Raw genomic sequence first — 25340 nt, 5'->3', positions numbered from 1 at the left:
ATTTCCTCCTGTGCTGGCCTCTCCTTCCCTCTCCAGGGTGCCTCCATGTTTTGCTTTAGAAATGCCAAGTTCCCAGAGACCTCCCCTTGCTTGGAGCCAGGTGTGTTTTCCAGGGATTTTCTCTGGGATTTGCTGCAGACCCCTGTTGCATACTTGCAGCTGACTCTTTTTGCACTGCATCTCAGAATTTAAATGATTGCAGAAATGATACAGTAAAATACACAGAATCTTTTTTTTTTGTCTAATACTGGGAGGTATTCACAGCCTCTTTGTTAGGACTGTTAAGTGCCAGGAGCTTTGTCTTCTTACACTGACAGTGGGAGAGGAAAACCTCCCCATCAGATGATCCAGGGCACCTAAATTGGACATGAACTGTGGATCATCTTGTGAAGGATCCTTTCTGTCTGACCTCATATCTTACCCTAAAATTAGATGCATAAGTGTCTGGTGTGAGTACACCCTTTCCTGCCTGTGGCATTATTTCCACTTCATGGATGAGCAGGCCAAGATAGTGATCTCAAACAGAAGGTCAAGGAGAGTCATCTGTAGGCAGAGCACAGGAGCCCTGGCTCCCAGGGGCATTGCATGCTGCCTGCTCCAGCTGGGATCGATGAAAGCTGCAGTGGGCTTGAAACCCGAGGCCAGAGTGACCTCAATTTTGTGGCCCTTTCATGTGCAAAGCTCTTATTGACAATGAAGCCAGCACAGAATGTGCCACAGAGAGATCTGTTCTGCAAAAGGGGGAAGGAGGCTGTGCTGCCCCTTCACCTGCTGAATCTGCCTCTGGCTGCAGGGCAGGCTTGAGCATGGTCCAGACAAGTACCAGCAATATTCAGATTGGATCTCATGTGTGCTGTGCCTTGCAGACAGTGCAAAAGCAAACCTCAAGTATGTTCAATACACCCTTGCTGAAAAGGCACCCAAAATCCTAAAGAGCCCACTTTGATTCACCCAGTCATAGACCACATTTGGTCCATCTCACAGTACATCCATCTCAGGATGTGTTTAGGCACTGGAAACTTTGGCATTTCTAATCTTGACTTCATCTGTGCAGGTGATTTGGATGTAATCACTTTTACTGAGGCTTAAGAAGGTCTCCACACCCAACCCTGCTGCCAGTGGGATCTGCTGATCTTTCCTGTTTATTTGCCACTCTGTAATAGCTGATCTGATCCTGTTTCTGTTTCTGACATCCCCTGGATGAGAAAACATTTCCTTTGGCTAGAAGACTAATGTCTCTATTATTTTCAGAATATCACAATATTGTCTCATCTGACTCATATGCTGCTTTTACAGTTTATGAATTTACACCTCTTATTTAAGCAAAAAATAAGCAGGAGTAAAGTGACCAAAAATCAAAAAGTAGCACTTTATTTTGAAGTCAGATGCAGTGAAGGACAGCCATCTGTGCAGCAGCAGGCTCCCATGAGAGGGGACAGCCCATCTTGGGAACCTCAGCTTGAAATGCTCTGTCCATGCTACAGCAGGAGAGACAGGGAGCAGAGGGCAAGGCAGCGTGAGCCAAGGCAGCAGAGCTGCAGCACCTGGTCCAGGAGATCTGGTCCTACTGTCTTGTGGCCACTGGCAGGACCAGGCCCCTCACAGCTGGCACACAGGCTGGAGCAGCCCCTAATGTCACCAACAGCCCTTTCTCCATGTCCTCCTGGGCACTGCCACCAAATACTTGGAACAGAGCCTGCTGCTGCCAGGGAAAGGCTCCTGCTGCTTGCTGAAGGGACTGCTCAGCAATGGACACCATCCATTACTGAGCTAACCACACCAGCATGACTTCATCATAAAGCTTCCCACTGCTGACTGTCCCTCTGATGCCAGCACACCTTTGGGGTCCCACCATGGTCAACATGCCTGTTCTGAAAGGAGCAAGGGGGAGAACACAGCTGACCTTTGCTGCTCTCTAAGATGTCTTGCAAGCTGATGGACTGATGGCTTGTGCCATCACCCTCCTGGCTGTCCCACCTCTCTGGGCCAGACCTTCCAGCCTCTTCCCAGCACAGCTAAGTTTTCATTAAATAATTAAGCAGATTTTTCTCATCAGACTTTTTCTCTGTGTACTGCCTTACTGCTGGGTGCTGTTCAATCCCTTTGTTTCCTCAGGGCAGGCACTGGTCTGGTGGAAATGTTGGCTGGAGAATCTGAATCAGCAAAGTGCAGCAAACCCCAGTCCTGCATATCCAGGGCATCCAGCCACGTTGTGTGGGTGTGTGGAGAGAGCAAGATCTGGGTCAGAGGGACAGCACAGACGTGTGAAGATGCCTGCAGCCTAGAGCAGTGGTTTTCAATCTGTGGGCTGGGGGCTCTTAAAAACCCAAAGTAAAATTACCCCCAAAAGGGCAAACTGACCTGATGTTTTAGCTACAGCTGCAGGTGGAAAACCACTGGCCTGGGAGAGTCCCCTCACTGAAGTCAGTGACATTGATGTAGCTGAACAAGCCCTGCCCAAATTCTCTGTGCTGTATGTGTGTAGCTGTGTGTGGGCAGCTGCCCACCCTGTCCTGACTGCCCTCTCTTGTCACCCTGCAGCTGAAGAGCTCATGGAGATTGATGATTCGGGCTCAGTGTACACTGGCATTCTCAGTTATGGCACTGGCTTTTTCCTCCTTCTCCTGGTGCTGGTCTTGGTGATTGTCTGGAGGATGAAAATGCCAAACAAAAAAGCCATGAACACCCCCACTGTTCAGAAAGTCTCCAAATTCCCACTCAAGAGACAGGTAACAGAAAGTAGATACAAGATTCCTATTCCCCCCTATGGTATCCCTCTTTTTTTTTTGTCCCCCTCCTTCTCTTTGAAACTCTCTCTAGGTGAGAAGCCCCGCCAGAAAAAACATTGCCCAAGAGAGACATAATTTGGCTGCAGCCTAGAAGTGTAACCCCCTATTATTTGTTTCTATGCCCTTGGAGCTTTGGCTGAGGTGGCAGCTGAGCTGACTCCGGCTCATGAGCAGCCCCCACTGCTGTTGGCCTTGCTCAAGAGGTTTTGGCAGTGCAGCTGTGGGTGCCACAGAAAGCACATCTGGCAGGGGAAGTCCAGTCCAGCTCCCTGGAGGAGCAGGGATTTGGGGAGAAGGAGCACTGGTGTGCTAATTTCTGCTTTCACAGATGTCACTGGTGAGCCCAAAGCTGTTTTTGTAGAGGTGACAGAAGATCCTCTGTGAAGTCAGAGATCTTCTGCTGCATGAAATTGCAGAGGGGCAGGAGCAAAAGACACCATGTGAAACCTCCCAGTGAGGGGTACAGATTTCAAGCTTTGGCTGCAAGCTCACAATGGGCATCAACAGTGCCAGGATGGGATCAGTCACTTCATAACCTGTATGGGCTGTGGAGATGCAACAGAGCAACTGAATGGGTTATACTGAATGGAGATAGAACAACTGAATGGGTTATACTTCCTGATGCTGTCCCTCCTTTCCACCTGTTAACACAACCACGAGTGCCTAAACCAGTGGGTTTCTGCAAGGGTGGGGACATTTCCCGGGTAGAAATTCCCAGAAATCTGTTTGTGGGCACAGAGCTCCATCCTCCCCGGTGATGCCTCTGGGGCACTGCCTGCCCTGGAGGTACAGGTGGCAATAACACTTCCTTTGCTGTACCCAAGCAGGTGTCGCTGGAGTCCAACTCGTCCATGAACTCCAACACGCCGCTGGTGCGCATCACGCGCCTCTCCTCCAGCGACGGGCCCGTGCTGGCCAACGTCTCCGAGCTGGAGCTGCCTCCCGACCCCAAGTGGGAATTGACACGTTCTCGGTCAGTCAGAGCCACGGGCTGCCATCCCTGTGCCTGCTGGAGTGTCCCCACACCAGCACCCCTAACAAACCTGTTTGTTCCTCCCTCTCCCTCCAGCCTGACCCTGGGGAAGCCGCTGGGCGAGGGGTGTTTCGGCCAAGTGGTGATGGCAGAAGCAATTGGGATTGATAAGGACAAGCCAAACAAGGCCATCACGGTTGCTGTCAAGATGTTAAAAGGTATGGAGTCCACAGAAGACAGAACAGCATTTTGTGCTGGGATTTCATCTCTTTGCCTCTCTTTTAAGTCTTTTATACCAAGTAGATACAGCAGAAGAAAGCTACAGGAGAGGCACAGCCTCTCCTCCCCTTTACCCACATAGCCTGGGGGAGAGGGCTGTCCTTGGAGAGCAGGCAAAAGTGCAAATCCCATCAGGAAGAGGGGCTGGGAATTAACCCAGTTCTCTGCCAAGGGGTAATAGCATCCCTGGCAAGAAGGGGAATCCCCCTCACTTCTAGCCAGCTCCATGAATCAGCCACTCCTTACTCCTCCTCCTCTAACCAGTGCTGCCTGTTCTACCAAAAGCCTGTGCAGCAATCTCAGTGGAGTCTGCAAAATTTCAGCTGATAAACTCCTTATTGAGGAACTTTTTCATTGAAGAAACTTGTTCCCAGACACCTGAGAGGTTAAAGGGAGAGCAGAAATAGGGGATTCAGTGGGTGCCTCTGGATAAGTCTCCATTTCCCATCCTGCCCCCCAGACATACTAACCACAGAGAGCTGAGGAGTTCACCTGGAGCAAGTGAGGAGCCTGGGCTTGAGGTTACATGGGAGATGTTCTAAAAAAAAAAAGTAATATTTCTTGCCAGAAACAGGTTTGTTTAATTTGCATTTCCTGCAGTCCTTTTTGAAGCTGGTTTTGGAAATAGGAACATTTCCATCTTTCCAAACAAAAAGTTCCTTTGGGGAGGCTTTCCCTAATTTTCTACTTTTGTAGATAGGTTTTTGTTGTTTTGCAGAGAAATTGCAACTTTTCATCTAAAAAATACATTCCCTGACCTTCCACCATCATTACTCTTGGCCCCTAGAGATGAGGGACAGAAACTATAAGAAAAACAGGTACTAGGTACCAAAATCTGAATTTTTTTTTCTGTAATACTTGTGAGGTTGAAACAGAAGATGAAAGGCATTATTGATTTCCATATGAACATTTACCTCCACTTATTTGTTCTTTTGCCTTATTTTTGTTGCCATGCTGGTAGGTTTTGTTTTTATTTTCATTCTTCTTCCCAAAGTAGAATAAAACCAAATACAGCCATATTCTAAGTATTGTTTCCCTGTCAAAGCCCCACATGGCTGCACAGCAGTTGTATCTATACCCCTAAACACTTCTTTTCTTCCTGACATTTTTTTGCTTTCCTCCTCTGCTTTCTCCAGATGATGCCACAGACAAAGACCTCTCTGACCTGGTGTCTGAGATGGAAATGATGAAGATGATTGGGAAGCACAAAAACATCATTAACCTCCTCGGAGCCTGCACGCAGGACGGTGTGTGGCAGAGCAGCCCGGTGCTGACAGGGTCATGGGAGGCTCAGATGTGGCTGTCCCTTTGTGATTACTGACTGGCTGCCCAGAATGGCCCAGATGGGGTTTGGGTGGGCAGCTCTGCTCTGCTGGGTGCTGACGTGCTCTACCTTGCAGGACCGCTCTATGTGCTGGTGGAATACGCGTCGAAGGGGAACTTGCGGGAATACCTCAGGGCACGTCGCCCCCCTGGCATGGACTATTCCTTTGACACCTGCAAGCTGCCCGAGGAGCAGCTGACCTTCAAGGACCTGGTTTCCTGTGCCTACCAGGTGGCACGGGGCATGGAGTACTTGGCATCTCAGAAAGTGAGTTGAGAACCCTCCTTTGGCAGAACCTCGGTCAGAGCCATGTGCTCAAAGGCAGGGAATGCTCTGTGTGTGGGCAAAACATTGCAGGCTTCTCCCTTCAGAGGCCAGATTTTGCTGGATGAAGTATCTTGGGGTTTTGAAGCTGGAGGACTCCATCCATATGCAAAGTCCCTGTGTGCTGGCTGCATTCCTGAGCCATGCAGCTGCACAGCTGTCACCTGCAGAACCATTAGCACCCACAAAATCCCTATAAAAGCACAAGCAACCCAGACCATTCTGTGAGTCTATGTATTCTGGATCTATTTAGGATACCTTAATTTGAAGATCTTTTTCCCCTCAAACATCCTGCACTCCTCTTCCTGGGGGAAGCAGCACAGAAAAGCAGCTGCACCTCCCAGTAAAGAGCCCACAGAGGAGGGCAGTTTGTTTTCTCATGTGTGCATCCTGCCTGGAGAGAAAAGCGTGGCTGTGTGGGCTCCAAGGCCACTGATTAGGTGTTGCTAAGAGGTGGTTCCTCTGAGCAGGCACAGTGGGGTGGTGACACACACACAGAGCCAGGAGCTGAGCAGTGCCCACAGCTTTACAAGCCTGGAGTGCATGAAGCAGCAGCTCATAAACCACACGGTGCCTAACGAGCCCTCCTGTATTGGCTTGCTCACCTTTCACAGTGCATTCACCGAGACCTGGCAGCCAGGAACGTGCTGGTCACCGAAGATAACGTGATGAAAATTGCTGATTTTGGCCTTGCTAGAGACGTTCACAACATTGACTATTACAAGAAAACCACCAATGTAAGTATGGAGCTGCCAAGCACACACAGTTCTCCTCCTGGCAGGGAACGTGGCATCCCTGCAGCAAGCTGTGCTTGTCCTGCATCTCCCTTTCTAGAGGGAAAAATCTGACAGGGTCTTCACCTGGTGAGGGGCTGTAGATAGGCTGGTCCCAGGAGTCTATCCACCATCTGTTTTTTCCTGACAGATCCTGATCCTGCTAGCAGCTGGTTGTGAGGTCTCAGCACTTCAGACTAAGAGAAACTACAGTTTCTCTCAAACAAGCATGGAGTCCTTTCCAGTCTGCTCCACTGCTGTTCACAAAGGCCCCAAGGAGCCAACTTCTGTCTCACCAGAGCCCTCCACAGAGAAATGTCACTTCTTGTGTACCTGGATCTACCTGTCTTTCATGCATTTCTCTCTTTTTCACATCTGAGCTCCTTGACTCCACTGCCAGGAGTGAGAAGATGGTCCCAGACAAGGGCTGAGGCCTGGAGTTGTTTATGTTGTCTGTAGAGATGAATTTACAAATGAGGGGCTGAGAGAGGCCCTCTGTCTTGGTTCAGAGCCTGCAGCAGATGTTGAGCCCTGAGGAAAAACCCTAACTAGGGCAGAGTGAGGAGATAGCAGTGGAAGACTGAGGGCAGAACCTGCAGGTCTTGGGATTGCAAGGGGTTTAAATGTCCAAGCAGTCCTTTGAAGCCCACCGCATCCAAACTGATCCACTTCAATATCATATCAGAAATATTTCTTAATTGCCAGGATTTCTTAATCATAAATTAAAAAAATTCTTTGGTATTTTAATCACAGATCAGATGGATTTTTCCCTATTTGAGCTGTGTGGGACAACTGAGAGCATAATCCCATTTGTATATATCCTGCCTGTATCCCATCTCTAGTTGTCTCCCTCAGTGAGGCAGTGGGTGAGAAGAGGACAAAGTTCCCCCATTTCCAAATTATGGCTCAAACACAAAACAGCACTTTCTTTTTCCCTCCAGGGGCCAAACAAAGCCCCAGAGAATTATGATTAATCTAGTTTTTCTCATCTTGTATTTCTCACATGACAGTCTGTGTTTATGATGCTGATGTAGAATGGGATCAGACCTCCTTTAGCCTCCAGCAGGATCAGGATTTGTTTCTTAGAGGACCTGGCCCTTGCCTTCAGTCTTTGGAAGTTTCTCTTCAAGCTGAGCCTAAACTGGTTTGGACTTGGTCAACTGTACTTTCCCCCAAAGAAATGGAAAGTGTTGTCCCATGCTCTGCCACAGAGTTCCCATGCAAAGATTTAGATGCACTGATACATTAAACCTGCCTTGGCAGTGAAATACAGTCCTCCACAGAGAGCATTTACTGCAAAGATTGTCAGTGAAGATCCAGGGATCAAATGCTCTAATCTGTTTATATGTGGCCACTGCTGCTTTGCCCAGTGACCGGGAAGGCAGATGTGGTTGTTAATGAAAATGTTTCAAACTGGATTAGAAAAGAAGATTCAGATGGTGCCGTGGTGGCTGGGGGAATATGCTGATGGGATGTTCCCATTGTCTTCCTAATTACAGGGTCGGCTGCCTGTGAAATGGATGGCTCCAGAAGCCTTGTTTGACCGGGTCTATACTCACCAGAGCGATGTGTAAGCAAACCCACACTTGTAAAAAAAATAATACAGCAGGGAAATCAACACCTATAGTATATTACAGACTAAGCATGACCAGGGCTCGTTCCCTGCTGAAGTGCCTGGGGATGCAAAAGTCCAGGAATTGATTCCAAGCTGCATCTTCACACACGTGGTTTTATTTTGCTGTTATCTGGTTGCTTTCATCTGAGGATCTCTAGGGAGCTGCTGAAAAATTACTGGGAAGCAGGCAGGTATTTCTTGTGCACTTTATAGATGAGGTGATTCATCCAGCAGTTGAATAATATTGTGCTAAAAAAACCTCACAAAAAAAAAAATTACCCTTGGTGTCCTCCATGCTTTGCCCCAGACAGTTACACTTCAGTCAAGGATGTGGAATGAGCCTGAAATATTCTGTCTGCTGTTAGAATTGTTCAAAGAATATTCAGCAAATACAGTCTCAGATTAATTTTGCCATTTCATTTATTTACTTTATTTTTCCTAATCCTGTCTCATCTGTTTCAGTGCCTCTGCACAGTAAGCAAGCAGCAGAGCACTCCTTACATGTAAATCAGTAACACATCTGAATTTTGCGAGGGCTAAAGCAGCTCCACATGTACACTAGCTTTTTATTGTAATATTTGATCAATAATGGCATTTTTATAGCCAGCCTGCCTTCTCCCCAGAGCTCACCACTTGCAATTGGACAAATGAATCTTTTCTATTTCTGTATTTTTCAGTTATTTTGGGTTTTATTAATCTCAAATCATAGTTTCCATGCTTAGGTAATGCTGCAGAGGGCATGACAGATAAATCAAAGCTAGAGAAGGGGAGAGTGAGTGTGCATGAAAGCAAAACAGAGACAGATAATCCCTGTTTTTAGAAAGAAAATGAAGAAGGCAAGAGATATTTTTGAAAAAAAGGACTTTTAACCAGAGCACAGCTGCAGGACTGAAGTGTGTAACATTAGTGCTCTGCTGATTTTTGTTGGGCTATTTTTCTCCCGGCTTGGCCAGTGAAATGAGTGTTGTAACAAGCAAGTTTTGGTATCAGCTTGCACAATTAGTGGCCTGTGGTTCCAAGCCTGCAATTCAGTGAAGCCGTGCATGAATAATTTGATTTGTTCCATTCAGTGGAGCTGGTGGAAGACCTAACAAAGAGCTGGCGGTGATAGATGGGCTGTCACCTATCTGATTAAATGCTCATTTCAATTTCAGACTTGGTGCCTGGGATTTCTTTGCTATTGAGTTGGATCAGCAGAGATCTCCAAGTAACTAGTAAAAATGGCCTAGGCAATTAGTCATGCTATTGATGACTTTGTTAGCTATGCATGGCTGCACAGAAATAAAGCCAAGCAAGGGGGATGGGATATGGGGGGGCTTGGAAAAAAAAAAAAACCTCATTGAATTTTAAAGATCTTTCTTTGGTTTCCAGCTGGTCTTTTGGAGTGCTACTATGGGAGATCTTCACTTTGGGAGGGTCTCCATACCCAGGAATTCCCGTTGAGGAGCTCTTCAAGCTCTTGAAGGAAGGCCATCGGATGGACAAACCTGCAAACTGCACCCATGATCTGTGAGTGTGTGGTGGGGACTGACCTTGCTCCACTCCCCATTGCTTCTGAGGCCAAATACACCCCCTGGACCTTCGGGACATCCCAACAGGGAATTGGGAATCCCCACTGGGAAATTGCACGGCCATCTCCAGGTAGACTTTCCTCAGCCCCTGGCTGCTGAGTGACACACAGCACATCCCCTCGCTGGGCAGGTGGCACTTGGGGGTGTAGCTCTGGTGTGTCACCTTCAGGACAGGTCCTCCTGCCCTGAGGACATGGTCATGCCTCAGATATCAGTAATAAGGACCTTGGCTCCACAAAACCCTCCTCTTTCCCCCAGCTGGCCGTGGCTGAAGTTGTGTTGGCTACAGCTGTCCCTTCAGGTGATTTGGAGATGGGTGGGCAGGTGTCACTTGGCCTGAGCACATGTGACTGTGTCCCCACGTGCAGGTACATGATCAGTGACTGTCCCCATGTGCAGGTACATGATCAGTGACTGTCCCATGTCCCTGTGTGCAGGTACATGATCAGTGACTGTCCCCTGTACAGGTACATGATCAGTGACTGTCCCATGTGCAGGTACATGATCGCTGACTGTCCCCACGTGCAGGTACATGATCAGTGACTGTCCCATGTGCAGGTACATGATCACTGACTGTCCCTGTGTGCAGGTACATGATCAGTGACTGTCCCCTGTACAGGTACATGATCGCTGACTGTCCCCACGTGCAGGTACATGATCAGTGACTGTCCCATGTGCAGGTACATGATCACTGACTGTCCCTGTGTGCAGGTACATGATCAGTGACTGTCCCCATGTGCAGGTACATGATCACTGACTGTCCCCTGTCCCCAGGTACATGATCGGTGACTCTCCCTGTGTGCAGGTACATGATCACTCACTGTCCCCTGTCCCCATGTGCAGGTACATGATCAGTGACTGTCCCCATCTGCAGGTACATGATCAGTGACTGTCCCCATGTGCAGGTACATGATCACTGACTGTCCCCTGTCCCCATGTGCAGGTACATGATCAGTGACTGTCCCCATCTGCAGGTACATGATCAGTGACTGTCCCCATGTGCAGGTACATGATCACTGACTGTCCCCTGCCCCCAGGTACATGATCGGTGACTCTCCCTGTGTGCAGGTACATGATCACTCACTGTCCCCTGTCCCCATGTGCAGGTACATGATCAGTGACTGTCCCATGTGCAGGTACATGATCACTGACTGTCCCCTGTCCCCAGGTACATGATCAGTGACTCTCCCTGTGTGCAGGTACATGATCACTCACTGTCCCCTGTCCCCATGTGCAGGTACATGATCAGTGACTGTCCCCACGTGCAGGTACATGATTAGTGACTGTCCCCTGTCCAGGTACATGATCAGTGACTCTCCCTGTGTGCAGGTACATGATCACTGACTGTCCCCTGTCCCCATGTGCAGGTACATGATCAGTGACTGTCCCCATGTGCAGGTACATGATCACTCACTGTCCCCTGTCCCCAGGTACACGATCATGCGGGATTGCTGGCACGCCGTCCCCTCGCAGCGCCCCACCTTCAAGCAGCTGGTGGAAGACCTGGACAGGGTCCTGACCATGACATCCACGGATGTGAGTGAGGTGGGATGGGCTGGGAGGGGTCACTGTCCCAGCACGGGGACAGCGGCGCTGATGGCTCTGTCGCCCCGGCAGGAGTACCTGGACCTGTCGGTGCCCTTCGAGCAGTACTCGCCGGCCGGCCAGGACACGCACAGCACCTGCTCCTCAGGGGATGACTCGGTCTTTGCACATGACCTGCTGCCCGACGAGCCCTGCCTGCCCAAGCACCCGCCCTGCAACGGCGTCATCCGGACGTGAGGAGCCGGGCGTGCACGGACGGACGGACGGACAGACGGGCGGTATGCCCGTGGAGGCGCGAGCGTGGGCGCCGAGCGCGAAACCCCAGTGAAGGATCTTCCAGTGGAACTCTCTGATGGTGCCTGGAGATTTGTGTTGTTGACAAGCTGTTCAGGGTAAAAACAAACAAAAAAAAAATTAACTTTTTTTTTAATATAATTATTTTTTTTTAAGTTTTTTTTTTTCCCTATTGCTGTATGAAAAGTCAAGAAGCACTGTTTGGCCTGAAGGAACTAATCTCTTGCCAAGATGATCTATCCTAGATGATTTTTTGTTTGGTTGTTTTTTTTTTTCTTTTTTTGTTTACTTTTCATTTTGTTAGGGATTTTTCTTTACCACGCAGAATGTTGAACTGGGGGGCTCTGACTTCCCAGACTCCGCTAGTGTTCCCAGTGCCAGAGAAACCGTTCTGTGCCTGCAATACGAAGAAAAGAGAAAAAGAAATCTTCCTTTAAAAAGAAAAAAAAAAAAGAAACACATGCAAAAAAAAAAAAAAGGTGTAAAGAATGTGGAAATTCTTCGCTTATGCAATCTGTACATGAACCTTTTTGGTGGAGCTGAAAAGCCACGTTGCCTGCAGGGATTCATATATTTATAAAAATATCTATATTTTTGTTGTCGTCGTTTTTATAGCTTCATGATCGTACTACCCAGCTACATAGAAGGAATCCTTTTTGGAAGAAGAGAAAAACAGAGCTAAGTAAAACACATATTGTCATGGAGAAATGAAAGTAAAAATAGTGAAAGGAGATGGTCAAGTCATCTGAAGTGTCAGCGCCTTGGCCCTTGCACGGGGCTGGGGGCTGTGCCAAGGCAGCAGCAGAGCCCAGGCATGGGCAGAGACCCTGTGGGGTCCCTGGGAGCAGAGCATCACCCACCTGAGAGCAGAGGGTGCCCTGAGCCCTGGCTCCTGGGTGCCCACACGGCATCTCAAGTCACATCCTGACCTTTGAGAGCAGCCAGCTGGAGGGATAAAAGGAATAAATCTCATTTTTGGGGTTTTGCCTGTTCTTGCTTGCCAAGGGTGAGTGGGGGAGCAGCTCCTCCATGCACCCCTCAATGCCAGAGGTTTGGCTCCATCCACGTGCAGTGACTCGGAGAAAGAAGTTACGGGTACCTGTAGGCAAGAGCCTTTAACTTATATCAAAAAGGTTTATTCCAGAGAATCTGTGTATATATCTATAAATATATCGTGTATATATATAAATAAATATATTAAAAGAAAAGAATGTATAATACTAATGCAACATAAAGCAGTACTGAGAGAGAGAGTCTCAAAATACGAGCATTGCAATCTAGGATATACTGATCTGGGCAAAAAAAAAAAAAAAATGTTTTTGATTGTTTGTTTTATATCTTCACAGTTTTGTTTTAAAAATTGTACCTTAACATGTATATTTGTAAAGTTATTTATAGACATTAACATATCTGTTCATTGGTTTAAATAGCATAGCATTACTGTAAACTTTAAATTTCACCAAACTTAAGGGTGTTTTTTTTAACTTATTAAAAATGGAGAAAAAATATATTAATCAAGTTTTTCCTTTGTGTTTATGGGAAATATTGAAAGAATGTATAGATGTACAGTCCTTTAACAAATTACATTTAATGTTATAAATATATATATGTATTCATTAAAAAATATTAGTTTATCCTGGATTGCAGTGAGCAAAGGTAAGTTTATTTTTCAATACATCACCAGTGGTTAAAACCAAACAAATAGCAGCAGAGAGATGATTTTTACACATTTCAGAAAAACAGGGCCAAGAATTCTTCCATCAGTTTAACCACTGTGCATTAAGGGGGTGTGGGTGTTTATTTTTCTATTTTCAAATGAAGGTATTCTTTGTGGTCGATTTAATAACAAGTATGCAGCAAAGTGAAATGTTGACTTTGGATGGTGCAGGGTAGGTTTTTTTCTCTCCCCTTTGCCAGTACTGTTGTATTTTGGGCTTCAGAAATGCCATGTGAGCAAAATAGTGACACTGTTTGCAGGAGAGCTGCTACAGCTGCATATTTCTTTTGCATCTAACACATTGGACAGTGCCAGTGATGCCTGATTTTTGGTGTTTAGAATGCTGTGCTGTTTTGTTCCTCAATGCCAGATAGCTGTGGAAAAGCACAGGAGTGAACTAAAGCAAGTTAGCATAGATCAGGCTGACAGTGGGGGAGGTTTGGGCTGAGGATTTTTGTGGGTGGGGTTCTTTTTTTTTTGTCCAGAAGACATCTTTATGTACCAGAAAGTACTTCATTATGTACTACAGAAAGAGGCAAAGCAAACTGCATCCTGAATTCCTTCTTTTCATTTTTCTCTGGTGCATATTGCATATCAATGTTGCAGAAAACAGGATGACAGCATCTCATTTAAAGATTTTTTTTTCTTCTTAGAGCCACAGAATCCTTATCCTAAAATAAATAATTTATAGTTTGAGGTTACTTCAATGGAAGTTTGAGAAGGTAGATTTCTATAGATTTTTGTTTTGTTGGGATTAAAAAAAAAAAGAATTTTTTGGTATTTTCTTACAAATGTCTGCTAATTGTGTACATTCCAAGTACTCGAAGCAAAGTTTTCCTGTACTGAAAAAAGAAAATGTACAAAACTGTGCATGGTTTTAAATGTTACTAGATATTATAAATATATATATAATTTATTGAGTTTTTACAAGATGTATCTGTTGTAGACTTGTTGACTTTAACATTTCTTATTCAATGCTTATATAGTTTTATAGCCTGGACTATTATCTTTAAAAGCTTAAAAAAAATTAAAAGTTCCAATTTTGTTACATTTTATACTGTTGATGTTACAATCCACAGGTTTGCATAGTGTGATTTTTGCAATGAGCAACTCTGTTCAGTTTATTTTAATACTGTACTTCTGTGCCTGACAGCTGCAGCTGTCCAAGGTGTGAGATGAACACTAAATAAAACTATTCTGCTTTTGTTAACATGGGAAACTTACTTCTACCAAAAGAAAAAAAAAATAATCAACTTGATACATTTTGGGGTTTATTCCCAGTTGTGAGGGTCCTTTGCGAAACCAAGTGTTCCAGGCAGTGGGATTTGTAGTGCCAGGAAGGTTTCATTTTTATAGTGCTGCTTTGAGAGTCCTGGCCAGCTCAGGTTTTGTATTCATAATAAATTTTTAGCAACTTTGGTAGAAGGGCAGTATTCTATATTTGTTAGTGGGTATATTTATAGCCACACACACCATTGTGTGCCCAGAGATGTCAGCCCTGGCTTTGACTTTGAGGACTGAGCAAGAGAACTCAGTAAAACCTGGTTTAAAACGATGCAGGGATGTTGCAGCTTGGGGAAAATCTGTGCCAACCCTTCCAGCATTTTGATATAATACTGGTTCCTACAAGAGATCCTTTTGAACTGTATCCCAGACACCTGGATTTGGCATGCAGGTTTGCCAGCCTGCCTGCAGTAGCAAACCTTGGTGTTTAAGTAGCTGGGCATGGAATGGCATGCATCCAGTGTCTGTGGCACTGGGACTGGCACCAGCAATGTTCCATCCTAGATTTAAAAAAAAAATAAAATAAAATTACCTGGGTTTCAGGTAATTTCCTTGCCATTGTAAGAAAAGACACCATTCTTTTAGCACCACAGTGTTGTGAGAGGAGTCTTGCTACCTAAAATGAGTTGCTTCCATGCTTTAAGGACACACTTGGTGGCCAGCCCTGAGCCCTGCCCTGCAGCAGCAGCATGGACAGAGGACAAGCCCTGGCCATGCAGGGCTGCAGGCAGAGCTTGGCTAAATGGCCTTTGCTGGCTCAGGAACTTGCTTCATCAGGGCAGGCCAGTGGGGATGGTGTGCTCCATGTGCCACCACCAGGACTGGAAAAGCAGGAGAGAACCTGATCCTTCTGCAGTGAGCTGTGGTGTATAGCACACCCATTCATGAAAGCTTTCCCAATAGAAATCCACTGGCAAACAGCTCAGAAGTGGAAGTGACAAAGAGGAAAAGTGTGTCCTGGTGCAGTACTGACCTGCACATGGTGCTGCCTTGGTGTTTGCTTTCCCTCTTGGGTTTCATGATGTCACTCTTCCTCTGCTGGCCTTCACCCTCAGCCGTGTTTGCTTGTGGCCTGGGAGGAGAGGGTAGTATTTTACTTTAATTGCCCTACAATGCATCCAGTTCTAAGCCTGGGATGAATGTTTGGCTGCAGCATGTGATGTGCATTGAGCAACATACAAAACAACCTCAAGGAAAATCTGCAGATTTACTTGGTTGGGCTGTGTGACTGAGTGAGCACACCACTGCAGCTCATCTCCCCTTCAGTGGCTGCAGCCTTCCACCCAAACCCAAAATGCCCTTTACACATGAAAGAGTTATTTTTCAAAGCATAACAGACATCTTCTTTCCTCTGTGGGTGACTACACAAATAGAGCCTCTCACTGGCCGCCGTGACCTGTTCCATAGCAACATTCAAATAAATTCCTAAAATTGTGATTTATTTCCATTGGTCATGGCTGCATGGTGAGACAGGGAGGATTTGGCAAAAGGAAGAAAAGTCTGAAGCCCTTCAAGTGTCAGTAGGAGAAGGCAGCTAGAATCATAACAGGAGTTTCCTGGTGGTTTGGTGCCATTTCAAACTCTCACAGGAGGTGTTTCCTGCTGGTGACTCTTCTGAGCAAGTTCATCCCTTCCAGGGGCTATGTAACTTCAGAAAAGGGAATATGGAGGCATGTGTTATGGGTGTTATATGCTTATATGAAAAAGGAGAATAGAGGGTGAATGATGGCTCTGCTCAACACAGCAGAGCTACCAACAGGAGAGAATGGCCAGAGAAGATGCCAGGAGCTGAGAGCTTTCTTGGGCTTTGTGGCCCAGGAGCATGGGCTCACCAGAGACAGGAAAAGGATTTATCATTCTTGTTTATACCCTCTTTTTCCTTCACTTTCTCAGGCATGCTAGCTTTCATTTAGCTTCTCTGTTTCATAACCATCATGTTTTTCGCAAACAGCATCTCAGGTGTCGGTAACATGTCAAGCTGAAAAACCTTTGCGCCCTGCCCCAACAAGATTATTATCTAAAACCAAGACAGAAATCATTGTTGTAGTGTGAAGTGTTGCAATCAGAGCCTCGTGGGGACATTCTGCCCCCACACACCTCTAGGTGACCACTTTTGATGGTGCCCATTGAAGACCAGCCCTGTCCCAGAACTTTTGTTTTATCTTGGCTGGTGGTGTTTGGCATGGGGATGGGAAAGCATGCAAGCAAAAGGAAGATATCAAATGTGCAAGTGGGATTGGCACAGGAATGATTCTGCTAAAGGCCAAAGTCTGCATCACACTCACCATCCATGGTTTGCTCCAGGTTCCTCAGCAGTGCAGGAAAAACTGGCATTTCCATCAAGGAGGAAGGAATCCAGCTGGGAGAAGAGAGCAGAAATAAGAGACCAAGTCAAGTGCATCTTCCAACCCAGTGCTACATTCATACAGGCATTGGGCACAAAATTTAAGCAGTAAAAGCAAGAGGAAATGTGGATCAGGAGATTATCAGGTACCTCCCCATTTCTAGGACACCAGGGTGCACTCCCTACACACCTGGTCAGAAAATCAGGCAGTACAAAGTGATACTGGGCAGAACAAGATGGATAATCATGGATAATCAGCACATATCCTCTCTAGTGATAACACCCCCTGCCTAGCCCTTGTTGTTGGCATTTTAAGTGCCATGCACCCTCACCTCTGGGGTGCCTGGCCACCCTCTGTGCTCACTGAGATGGGTGGGAGGTGTTACCACTGCCTTACACGCCAGGTGGGCACTGGGTCAGGCTTCAGCCAGCCCTGAGCCAAAGGCAACATGGATGTTGGTGTGATGAGAGACTTACAGATGTTACAAACTGTATTAAGAGCAGGTTACAAGCAGGAGTGTTGAAACTTTTGACTCATACCAGAAAAACGTCGTAATAGGAGATGAGCCGAACCTGATGTATGGACAGCAGAAAATCAAGGCTGAGAAAGGCAATATAAAACATAGCACATCCCCTGAGGGCTCTGCCAGACTGGTAGAACTGGAGAAAAAACCCAAATGAATTCTTACAAGTTCTCAGTGAAGCTGCCTCAAGGAGCTACATGCTTTGATGAATAACTTAATGTTCACACCATGCACAGACACAGAGCTCCTTGAAGGAGGGCTGTCATACACTCCTGGCATGTTCCTGCTCAGCCAAAACAGCTGCCTGGACAACCAGGATCCAGCCAGCAGCTTGCCACTTTCCCAGGAGCCAGCATGTTACTCTGTGTGGTAGCTCAGAGTCTGCCAAAACTGCCCAAACCCAACACAAGAGAAATCATTCCTTGTTATCTTTTCCCCCAACAGAGAAAATAGCTTAGTAAAGAAATTAGTCTTTCTGCTCACCTTCCATCAGACACTTGCTCAGTCTGCTCAGCAAGGCAGAAAACACATTTATTGGTTTCAGCCAATTTTTCCACTTTCACACCAGTAATATAGAGGAGGCAGAAAAAGCCAATTTTCTCCCAAACAACAAATGAGTTTGGCTTTGCAGAAGTTTTCAAGCAGACCCTGATATTAAACCTGCTTAGTAGTGCTGACAGGGAGTCTCTTGACATTGCAGGAGACAGAGATTTGTTTCATCCCTCTGTGCCTCCCAGCAGCGTTTGTCTGTCCCACATCCATGTCTGTCCCATGGGAATGGCAGGCCCAGGGGTGATGGTGCCTGAGGCCATTCTGGAGGAACAAACTAAAAGAGCTTTGACAGGTGCACACTGCACATTACAGGGCTTCAGAACAACCTTACCTTCCTGTCCTGGAGTGGCACACACACCTCTTCCATAGGAGAAGAACATGTGCTTAAATACTGACATTACATGGATGATGCCCATGTATTTTCAGTCACATATTTCATTCTTGCCTTCATGTACCTCCATGAGGGCTGAGCAGCAGGACAGGATCAGCTCTTGGATGTGTGTAATTGATTCAGTTTGGCCAGTAGATTCAGAGGATATCCAGTGCCAGTCCTAGGGTTTTGCCTTATATCATCTTCCAGGGGTGTCTTCTCCCATTTGATGGCAGTTTCTTGCTTCACTCTCCACCACACCATTCCTGGCCCAGCCAAAGGAATCCCAGCAGGGTGATAACTACAGGACCATGGACCTTAAACCCTTAGGTTTAAGGAAACTGCTGAGCAGGCAGTGATGAGCATGTCAGCATAAATGGAAATGTTCAGTGGTAAAGGCAACATGGAAACAAGAAAGAGCAGAAATGGGCACAGGGATGGCAAAAGCTGAGTCATCTTCATTAAAGGAGGGAAAGTTCCAAGCTGTTAGATGGTTTCCTGAGAAAGATGCAATATTTTTCCAGTTAGTTATGAGTTCACTGGAAATGTGCTGCTGTCAGAAAGGGCCACTCATTTACATTTGAGAATTTCAAAGTTGTGGTAGTCTAAAGTCATCTCAGAGCTCTTATTACATATGTAATGCAAATATCTGGTGATATTCTTTCTTGGACAGAAACCATGCAGCCAATTCTAAGCTACACAAGAGATGAAGGAGGTAAATTTTAGGCCTCCTTGATCTGGCATTGTAAAATGCTTTTGTGGAAATGCTCTCGTCAGCATCTGCATTCCTATGGAATGCTTCTGTTGGAGGTTTATGGCTTACACATGCAAAACCTCTACAATTACCTCCCAAAGGCATTTATGGTCAAACTCTGGGAGAACACCTGGACCCTCTTGATGAGACTGTGTAGAATCTCCCTTTTCAAAAAAACCAGAGCAAGAACACTCAGAACAATCCTTATTGTCTCAGCCTGGGGTGTACAAACACCAAAGTAACAAAAAAAGAAAAATCATCTACCAAAAAGCTCTTCACAAGCTACCCAAGGAAATATTAATATGACAAAAAACACATGAAAATTAGGTAATGCTCCTGGATAGCACAGTGGCTATTAGACACAGGAAAAAAAGAAAAAAAAAAAGAAAAAAAAAAAAAGAAAAAAAAAAAAAAAAAAAAAAAAAAAAAACCCCAAAAAAACCCAAGGCAGATAAATGCAACACATTTTTGAGTCTGATGCTGAACCAACACTGAGATCCAAAAAGAGCTGCTGGCTCCAGGCTGTGAGGGAGGAAGGCAAAGGAGCTCCCATCTCCTCTTGTACAGGCTGAGCAAAGGGGTTATGATGGATGAGTGGAGCTGGACCTCCTGCAGCCCATAACAGCAGAAAATTGGTGTTTCTGCTCAGATCCATGTCTGGGCAGAAGACAGGAGGGTATACCTGGAGCTCTGCCAGGTGGGCATCACTCTTCTCTGCAATGTTTTTTCCCTGCTGCTAACAAATACATTGCAATTAACATATAGTGACATCTATATGTTTGCTAGGTACAATTTCAGCCTGGGAACAGTTCTGTTGTTAGGTAAAAATTCTGGGAAAATGGATGTTTTTAGTATTGCTTACCAGTTTTATTGATGTTTACCACTAAGACTAATTCTGCCTTAAGCTGGAAAAAGTCTCAGATGGGCTGAAACTTTCTGGATGCACTTCTTTCCACCTCTACTTGTTTCCCCTAATTGTTGATTACTTGTGATGAGATTTTTCATCAAAAGTGTCTCAGACCATAAGAGATACATGCACACATGTTTTTATCCCAAATTATTATTTATTTGTGATGATCACTTTTTTTTTTTTTTGTTTTAAAAAGGAGTTAAGGAGCCAGTGAGAGCTTTCAGCTACCAGGTTCATTTCATGCAAAACCCCACTATCAGTTTTCACTCTTTGAGAATGATTTTAATGACATTTTCAGGAACTGAGTTTGCAAAAGCAAGGCTGTTACTGGGTATTCAGAAAACAGAAAGGTAAGTGCTCTACAACATTGCAGATTGCTGTTGGCATGACTTTTCCAAGTCTTGTACTCAAAAGCAGAATTCAAGAAATTTTTACAAGGCAGAGAAAGGGCATGAAATTACTGGCAAAAGGTTACAGAATCCAAAATAATTTTGGTTGCCTGATCAACAGCTAATTAATTTTTCTGAATGCATCACAATCCTCATGTCAGGGGTACAAACTCGTATTTGCCTTGCCAGATCAGTCTCATGGATTTTATGAACAGAGAAGAATGTACAAACTGTATGAGCCCAGGGAGAATGGGCAGCTCTCCAAAAGGGAGACACATACTCATTATTACAGCCAACCTCAAGGAACCCTGTAAAACACCATCATTTCAGGTGTTAGGCAAAATTATTCCAGCAAAGCCAATAGAGGTTTGCTTGTGTGGGAGGGACTGGAGAAGCAAGGTCTCTGTGCATGTGTGAGCACGCAGAACAGGGCAGAAAAATTGTTGTTTATGCAACATTAAAGTTGAGAAATGAAGCAGTCAAGCAATGCAGCGTTAGGGGTGAATGCTCAGGTGCAATGTTGCCTCCTGGTATTTAAATGTTGGTCATCACAGAATCACTGAGAATGGAAAAGAGCTTTAAGATCCTTGGGGCCACCAGTTAGCCCAGTATCACTGTGCCCACCACTACACCATGTTCCCAAGTGCCTTTTAAACACCTCCAGGGAGGTTTTGCACCTCACTGTGACTCCATGCAATAACCAAGACCTGTGAAATACGCTATAGCTGGGGTTGTTCAGTGACAAGTCAACTTGAGATTATCCTGCAAAGGGAAAAAATTTTAAAAAGGCAGCACTTTAATTTGGGACCTCATTCTTCACTCAGGAATTGGCTGTTCTGTGGTTCTGATTCGGGATGCTCCTCACTGGCTGGCTCATATCAAGGCAGAAGCCCCTTTCTAAAAGCACAGGACCACCTGAAAATGTTCCTGCAATTACTCCTATGCAAAATCCACATAATCCCTCAGGATTCAGCTACACAAGACAGACAGGGCAAGCACAGTCCCATGGCTTTTAACACAGTTTTCTTATCCCCCTTAGAAATGAGAATCTGTGGCTACCAAGGGACAAGCTTCCACATCTCTTTGCCCTTCAAAGTTTCCAGCTTATTTTGCATATAATTCCAAATGATCAAATCTAATTCAGATCTGATCTGTGTTTATTTTTCTTTCCACGGTATCTGTGATATGTTTGGCTCAGAAAAGGGATTTAACTATCATTTCAAGCAACTGCTAATTACAGTGACTGAAACCTGACACTTCATTCCAGCCTCAAAGGTGTGAATGGTTCACATTAAATATCAGATGAGGTGCAAAATCTCAATTTAGTCCAGCTCAACATTTGCCAGATTTCTGTGCAGAATGCAGGCATGAGCAAGGCACAAACAAGCCAGAGGAAACCAGATCTCACCAAGCTCTCAGTAACACCCCAGGAGCACAGCTCACACCATTCATCTCAGCTGCCTTGAAGTTCAGGCACCAATGCTGCAGATTTTGGATGGGGCATCTAATGTGCAGAGAGTGAGAATTTCAGCAGAAAATAAATTATTATCAGAGAAACATTCAGGTTAATCATTAAGTTCTCTATTTTCTATCTTACAGGTGCTGGAAAAAAAATACTTTGGTAGATCTAATAGGGTATTTAGTAGGGCAGTGCAAGCTCAAGGAATGGGTTGAGCTGGTGATGCATCTCCCAGGAACACAGACGTAGGCAGGGTGAAAAGGGGGGCACTGGAGGGGCTTTTCCTTTCTCTGAGAAATCTTTTAGGATGGTGCCAAAGATGTCAGACTTGAAAGATGAGTTTCTACAGCTAATTACCATAGTTTACAGACACTGAAGGTAAGGCACATATTTTCAGAAGGGCTGAGAGATTCAATATGCTCCAAATTAAAGCAATAGCTTTGTTAACTATCTGATCACACTGCAGCAGCACCCCTAAAAACTGGGGCATGGGGACCACACTGGAATGGAGTGGAGGGTTAGATAGATCAGATTCTGGGCTTCTGGACCTTGCTTGGGTGAGGTGAAAAAGATATTTCATAATTTTTGACCACTCAAAAACATAAAGTAATTACAAGCCAAAAAGATGGCATTCCACTATTTCCAAATAACATGGATTTAGATTGCCCATCTTCAATTGCTCAGGTTTGAAACTTCTTACAGGCATTCTTCTGCCTGACATTAAACTCACATTAGTTAGTTTGCTTCAGAAAGCCAAACACTGTCGATTGAGGGTGCCTGTGAGCCAGACAGATTATCCCAGTAAATCCATACCCAACCATCCCAATAATCTCCCTCAGCAGGAAATGCCCCGATGCAGAATTTCAAGGGTTCAGTCACATCCCAGCAGTCATTTTTCCTGCAGTCCTGCTGCATCTGTGGCTCTTACACTGGAGCACATCTAACACATCCAGCTGCCCTGGAGCCAGGGCTTTACCTCTGCTCATTCACCATAAAACCCTCTTGTTCTGTGGGAACATCTGCTCATTTGTGCTCCACCCAAACACCCCACACATTCTTCAGAAATTCTTCTTTCTACAAGCCTGCTTGCTTTTTGCCAGCAGCAATGTACACGCTTGACATGCTAAGAAAAAGTATTTAACAGGAGGGAAAACATGTTCCACATAAATTATTCTCACTGCAGGATGAAGAGGAGCAAACTAATGATGTTGTACTTTGGGAAAGAGTTTGCAAAAGGAAAGGAGCTTAATTCAGTTAAAGTGAAATATCTGCCATCCCCTCCCCATAATATGCTTCAAAGAGCATTTATTGTAATTAACCCAGGCCAGTGCTGGACTGAATGACCATGTGGATATACAGCATCCTGGAACTGCATTTCCCCATGTGAATCCATGCTCAGGGAGAGCCCAGGGGATGGATTTCCAGCTGGGCTTCCACCTTGGCTTTTGTGAAATGGGCTGCTGGCCAGCTAGGACAGCTCTCCCTACTTCTCTGGTGGTGATCCCTCCCTAAATTCACCAAAGACTGGATTTCCATGGAAGATGAGGAGTCCTGCTTCAATGGGCATAGCAGAAGACACCACTGTGCCAAAGAAATGCAGGGTATGGGGTTTATAGCAATTTTCTATCTTAACAGACCCACACATTCACTATTCCAGCCCAAAGAAGCAGGACTTTTAATTCTGATTACTTTTCAGTCTAAGTCACCAGTTGGAGACCTTTTTTTTTGAATTATCATTGTTTAATTTGGAGAGTACTTCCCAAGAGATGTTGACAATTTTTCTTCACCTAAGCACCATGTAGTGCCACAGTCCTAGTACCTAAGGTCTCAAAGAAAGGAAGCAAAGGTGACAGTTAACAACTCTGCTCTTCACTCACATTTAAGATAATGTAAAAGTATTAAGACAATCTTCAGACATGAAAATATCTGTAAGTTTTGCAAAACTAGGTAATGGTTCAGTTCTGAATGCACTTCCCCCTCTTTCCTTCTCTCTGGCAATTATGTTGCTTTAAGTAGAACAGTTTTTTAGATTTGTGGTGATGATGGCCACTAAAACCTCAGTGGTGCCATTTCAGTCACTTCTGTGCTTCACACTCAATCTTCAGCCATATGAAAGCAACTAATATTTTAATACTCAATGTCTTTTTTTGCTTAAACTTCTCTTAAATTACCTTGTGCTCTTGCATAGGAACAGGCTGCCCAGTGAAGCAGTGCAAACACCATTCCTGGGGGTATTTAAATACCTGGAGGTACTTAAAAGATGTGCAGACATGGCCCTTAGGGACATGGTTTAGTGGTGGCCTAGGCAGGGCTGCATAAGGGTTGGACTTGATGATTTAAATGTCTTTTTCAACACAAATGATTCTATGATTTGGTGGTTGTTCTTCAGAGCTTCATTTTGAGATTGGAGATTCTGTGTGTTCTCATCAGGCTGCAAACAGTCTCTGAGCAGACATGGGCAAAAAGCCTTTCTTGGAGTTCTTGGGTTTTTGTCTCACTATTTTATTTGAGCACTACTTTGTTTAAGCACATGGCACCCAACCCCAGACCTCTAAATGGCTGCTGTGGCACAGGTGAGATCAAAACTCAGGCTGGAGACAGCACCAAAGAAAGGAAATGAACACAAGCTCTCCAGGATTCAGCTCTGACCTCCACACCCCTCTACTTAAATCTCTGCAAACCCTTTTGCTTATTCCTCTGCAGAGCTACCCACCTGGTCCCAGAGTAAAGCTAAAGGGGTCATTTCTTCTCAGCTGGTTACTCACGAGTTGGCTCTGGTGGGATGCTCAGTGTCAGGGAGGTTTGGCAGACAGAGTTTCTGTAATATCTACTCAAGCTGCAGCCCTGTGCTTCTTCCCTTCACTCCTGCATTAAATCCAGCTTGATTTAATCTCTCATAATTGTGCAGTATGTTTTTATTTAAATTTGCCTCCAGTCTCCTACCAATTAGTGCATCCAGGCATAAGTGATGGCAGTACCTCAGATCTTGCTGGGCTGCCTCCTTCAGCTCCTGAAATGCCCCAGATCACTGCCTGAAGCTGAGTGAATGTATTCCTCCCTCAGACTCCAGACTGTCCCATGCAAAGTCCTTTGTGGTCCCAAGGACTGCCCTGGACAGCTCAGTGTGCAGGGAAGCCCTGCAATCACCCTCAGAGACACACATCTTGTCAGGCACACTCCCCTGTGACTCTTAGAAGTGATGTGTGACTTTGGCTTGCAGGAGAAAGTTAAGAGTGAACAACTTACTGAGCAGTTTGAATCCAGTTCAAGTTCCACCTCTGTCATGCTTAATAAAATTCTTGATATCTCTGTAAGATTGAATGGGATCTCTCTGGCCTCCCTAGTGCCAGAGTGGTAATCACAGAGTCCCAGAACAGTTTGGGTTGGACGTTCCAAACCCTCTGCCATGGCCAGGGATGCCTCTCATGAGATTGGGTTGCCCACAGCCACATCCTACCTGACTGTGAACACTTCCAGGGATGGGGCAGCACAACTTCTCCATCCTGGGGAATGCTAATATTTCAGCCATGAGCTGGGTTGACCAAGTGAT

The 25340-nt window shown here is 45.4% G+C and overlaps 1 protein-coding gene across 4 annotated transcripts in view; it reads left to right on the top strand.

Moving 5' to 3' along the window:
• FGFR3 (fibroblast growth factor receptor 3) overlaps positions 1 to 14414 on the top strand; it is a 53725-nt gene extending 39311 nt beyond the window's left edge. For 2 of the 4 annotated variants that reach the window (XM_056489947.1, XM_056489944.1), the window contains exons 9-18: positions 2542 to 2729; positions 3617 to 3762; positions 3859 to 3980; positions 5178 to 5288; positions 5442 to 5632; positions 6304 to 6426; positions 7962 to 8032; positions 9449 to 9586; positions 11079 to 11184; positions 11266 to 14414. In XM_056489947.1, the coding sequence (XP_056345922.1) occupies positions 2542 to 2729; positions 3617 to 3762; positions 3859 to 3980; positions 5178 to 5288; positions 5442 to 5632; positions 6304 to 6426; positions 7962 to 8032; positions 9449 to 9586; positions 11079 to 11184; positions 11266 to 11430 (1361 nt within the window). In that variant the 3' untranslated portion in view covers positions 11431 to 14414. Of the gene's footprint in view, positions 1 to 2541; positions 2730 to 3613; positions 3763 to 3858; positions 3981 to 5177; positions 5289 to 5441; positions 5633 to 6303; positions 6427 to 7961; positions 8033 to 9448; positions 9587 to 11078; positions 11185 to 11265 lie in introns of all 4 variants that reach the window. The other 2 variants (XM_056489945.1, XM_056489943.1) reach the window with 1 other exon arrangement.
• Positions 14415 to 25340: the final 10926 nt, after the last annotated feature.

Source organism: Oenanthe melanoleuca, chromosome 4 (genome assembly GCF_029582105.1).
Source record: "Oenanthe melanoleuca isolate GR-GAL-2019-014 chromosome 4, OMel1.0, whole genome shotgun sequence".
Classification (NCBI taxonomy): domain Eukaryota; kingdom Metazoa; phylum Chordata; class Aves; order Passeriformes; family Muscicapidae; genus Oenanthe; species Oenanthe melanoleuca.
The sequence above is the reverse complement of the archived record's forward strand: the minus strand, read 5'-3'. Positions and strand labels throughout refer to the sequence as shown.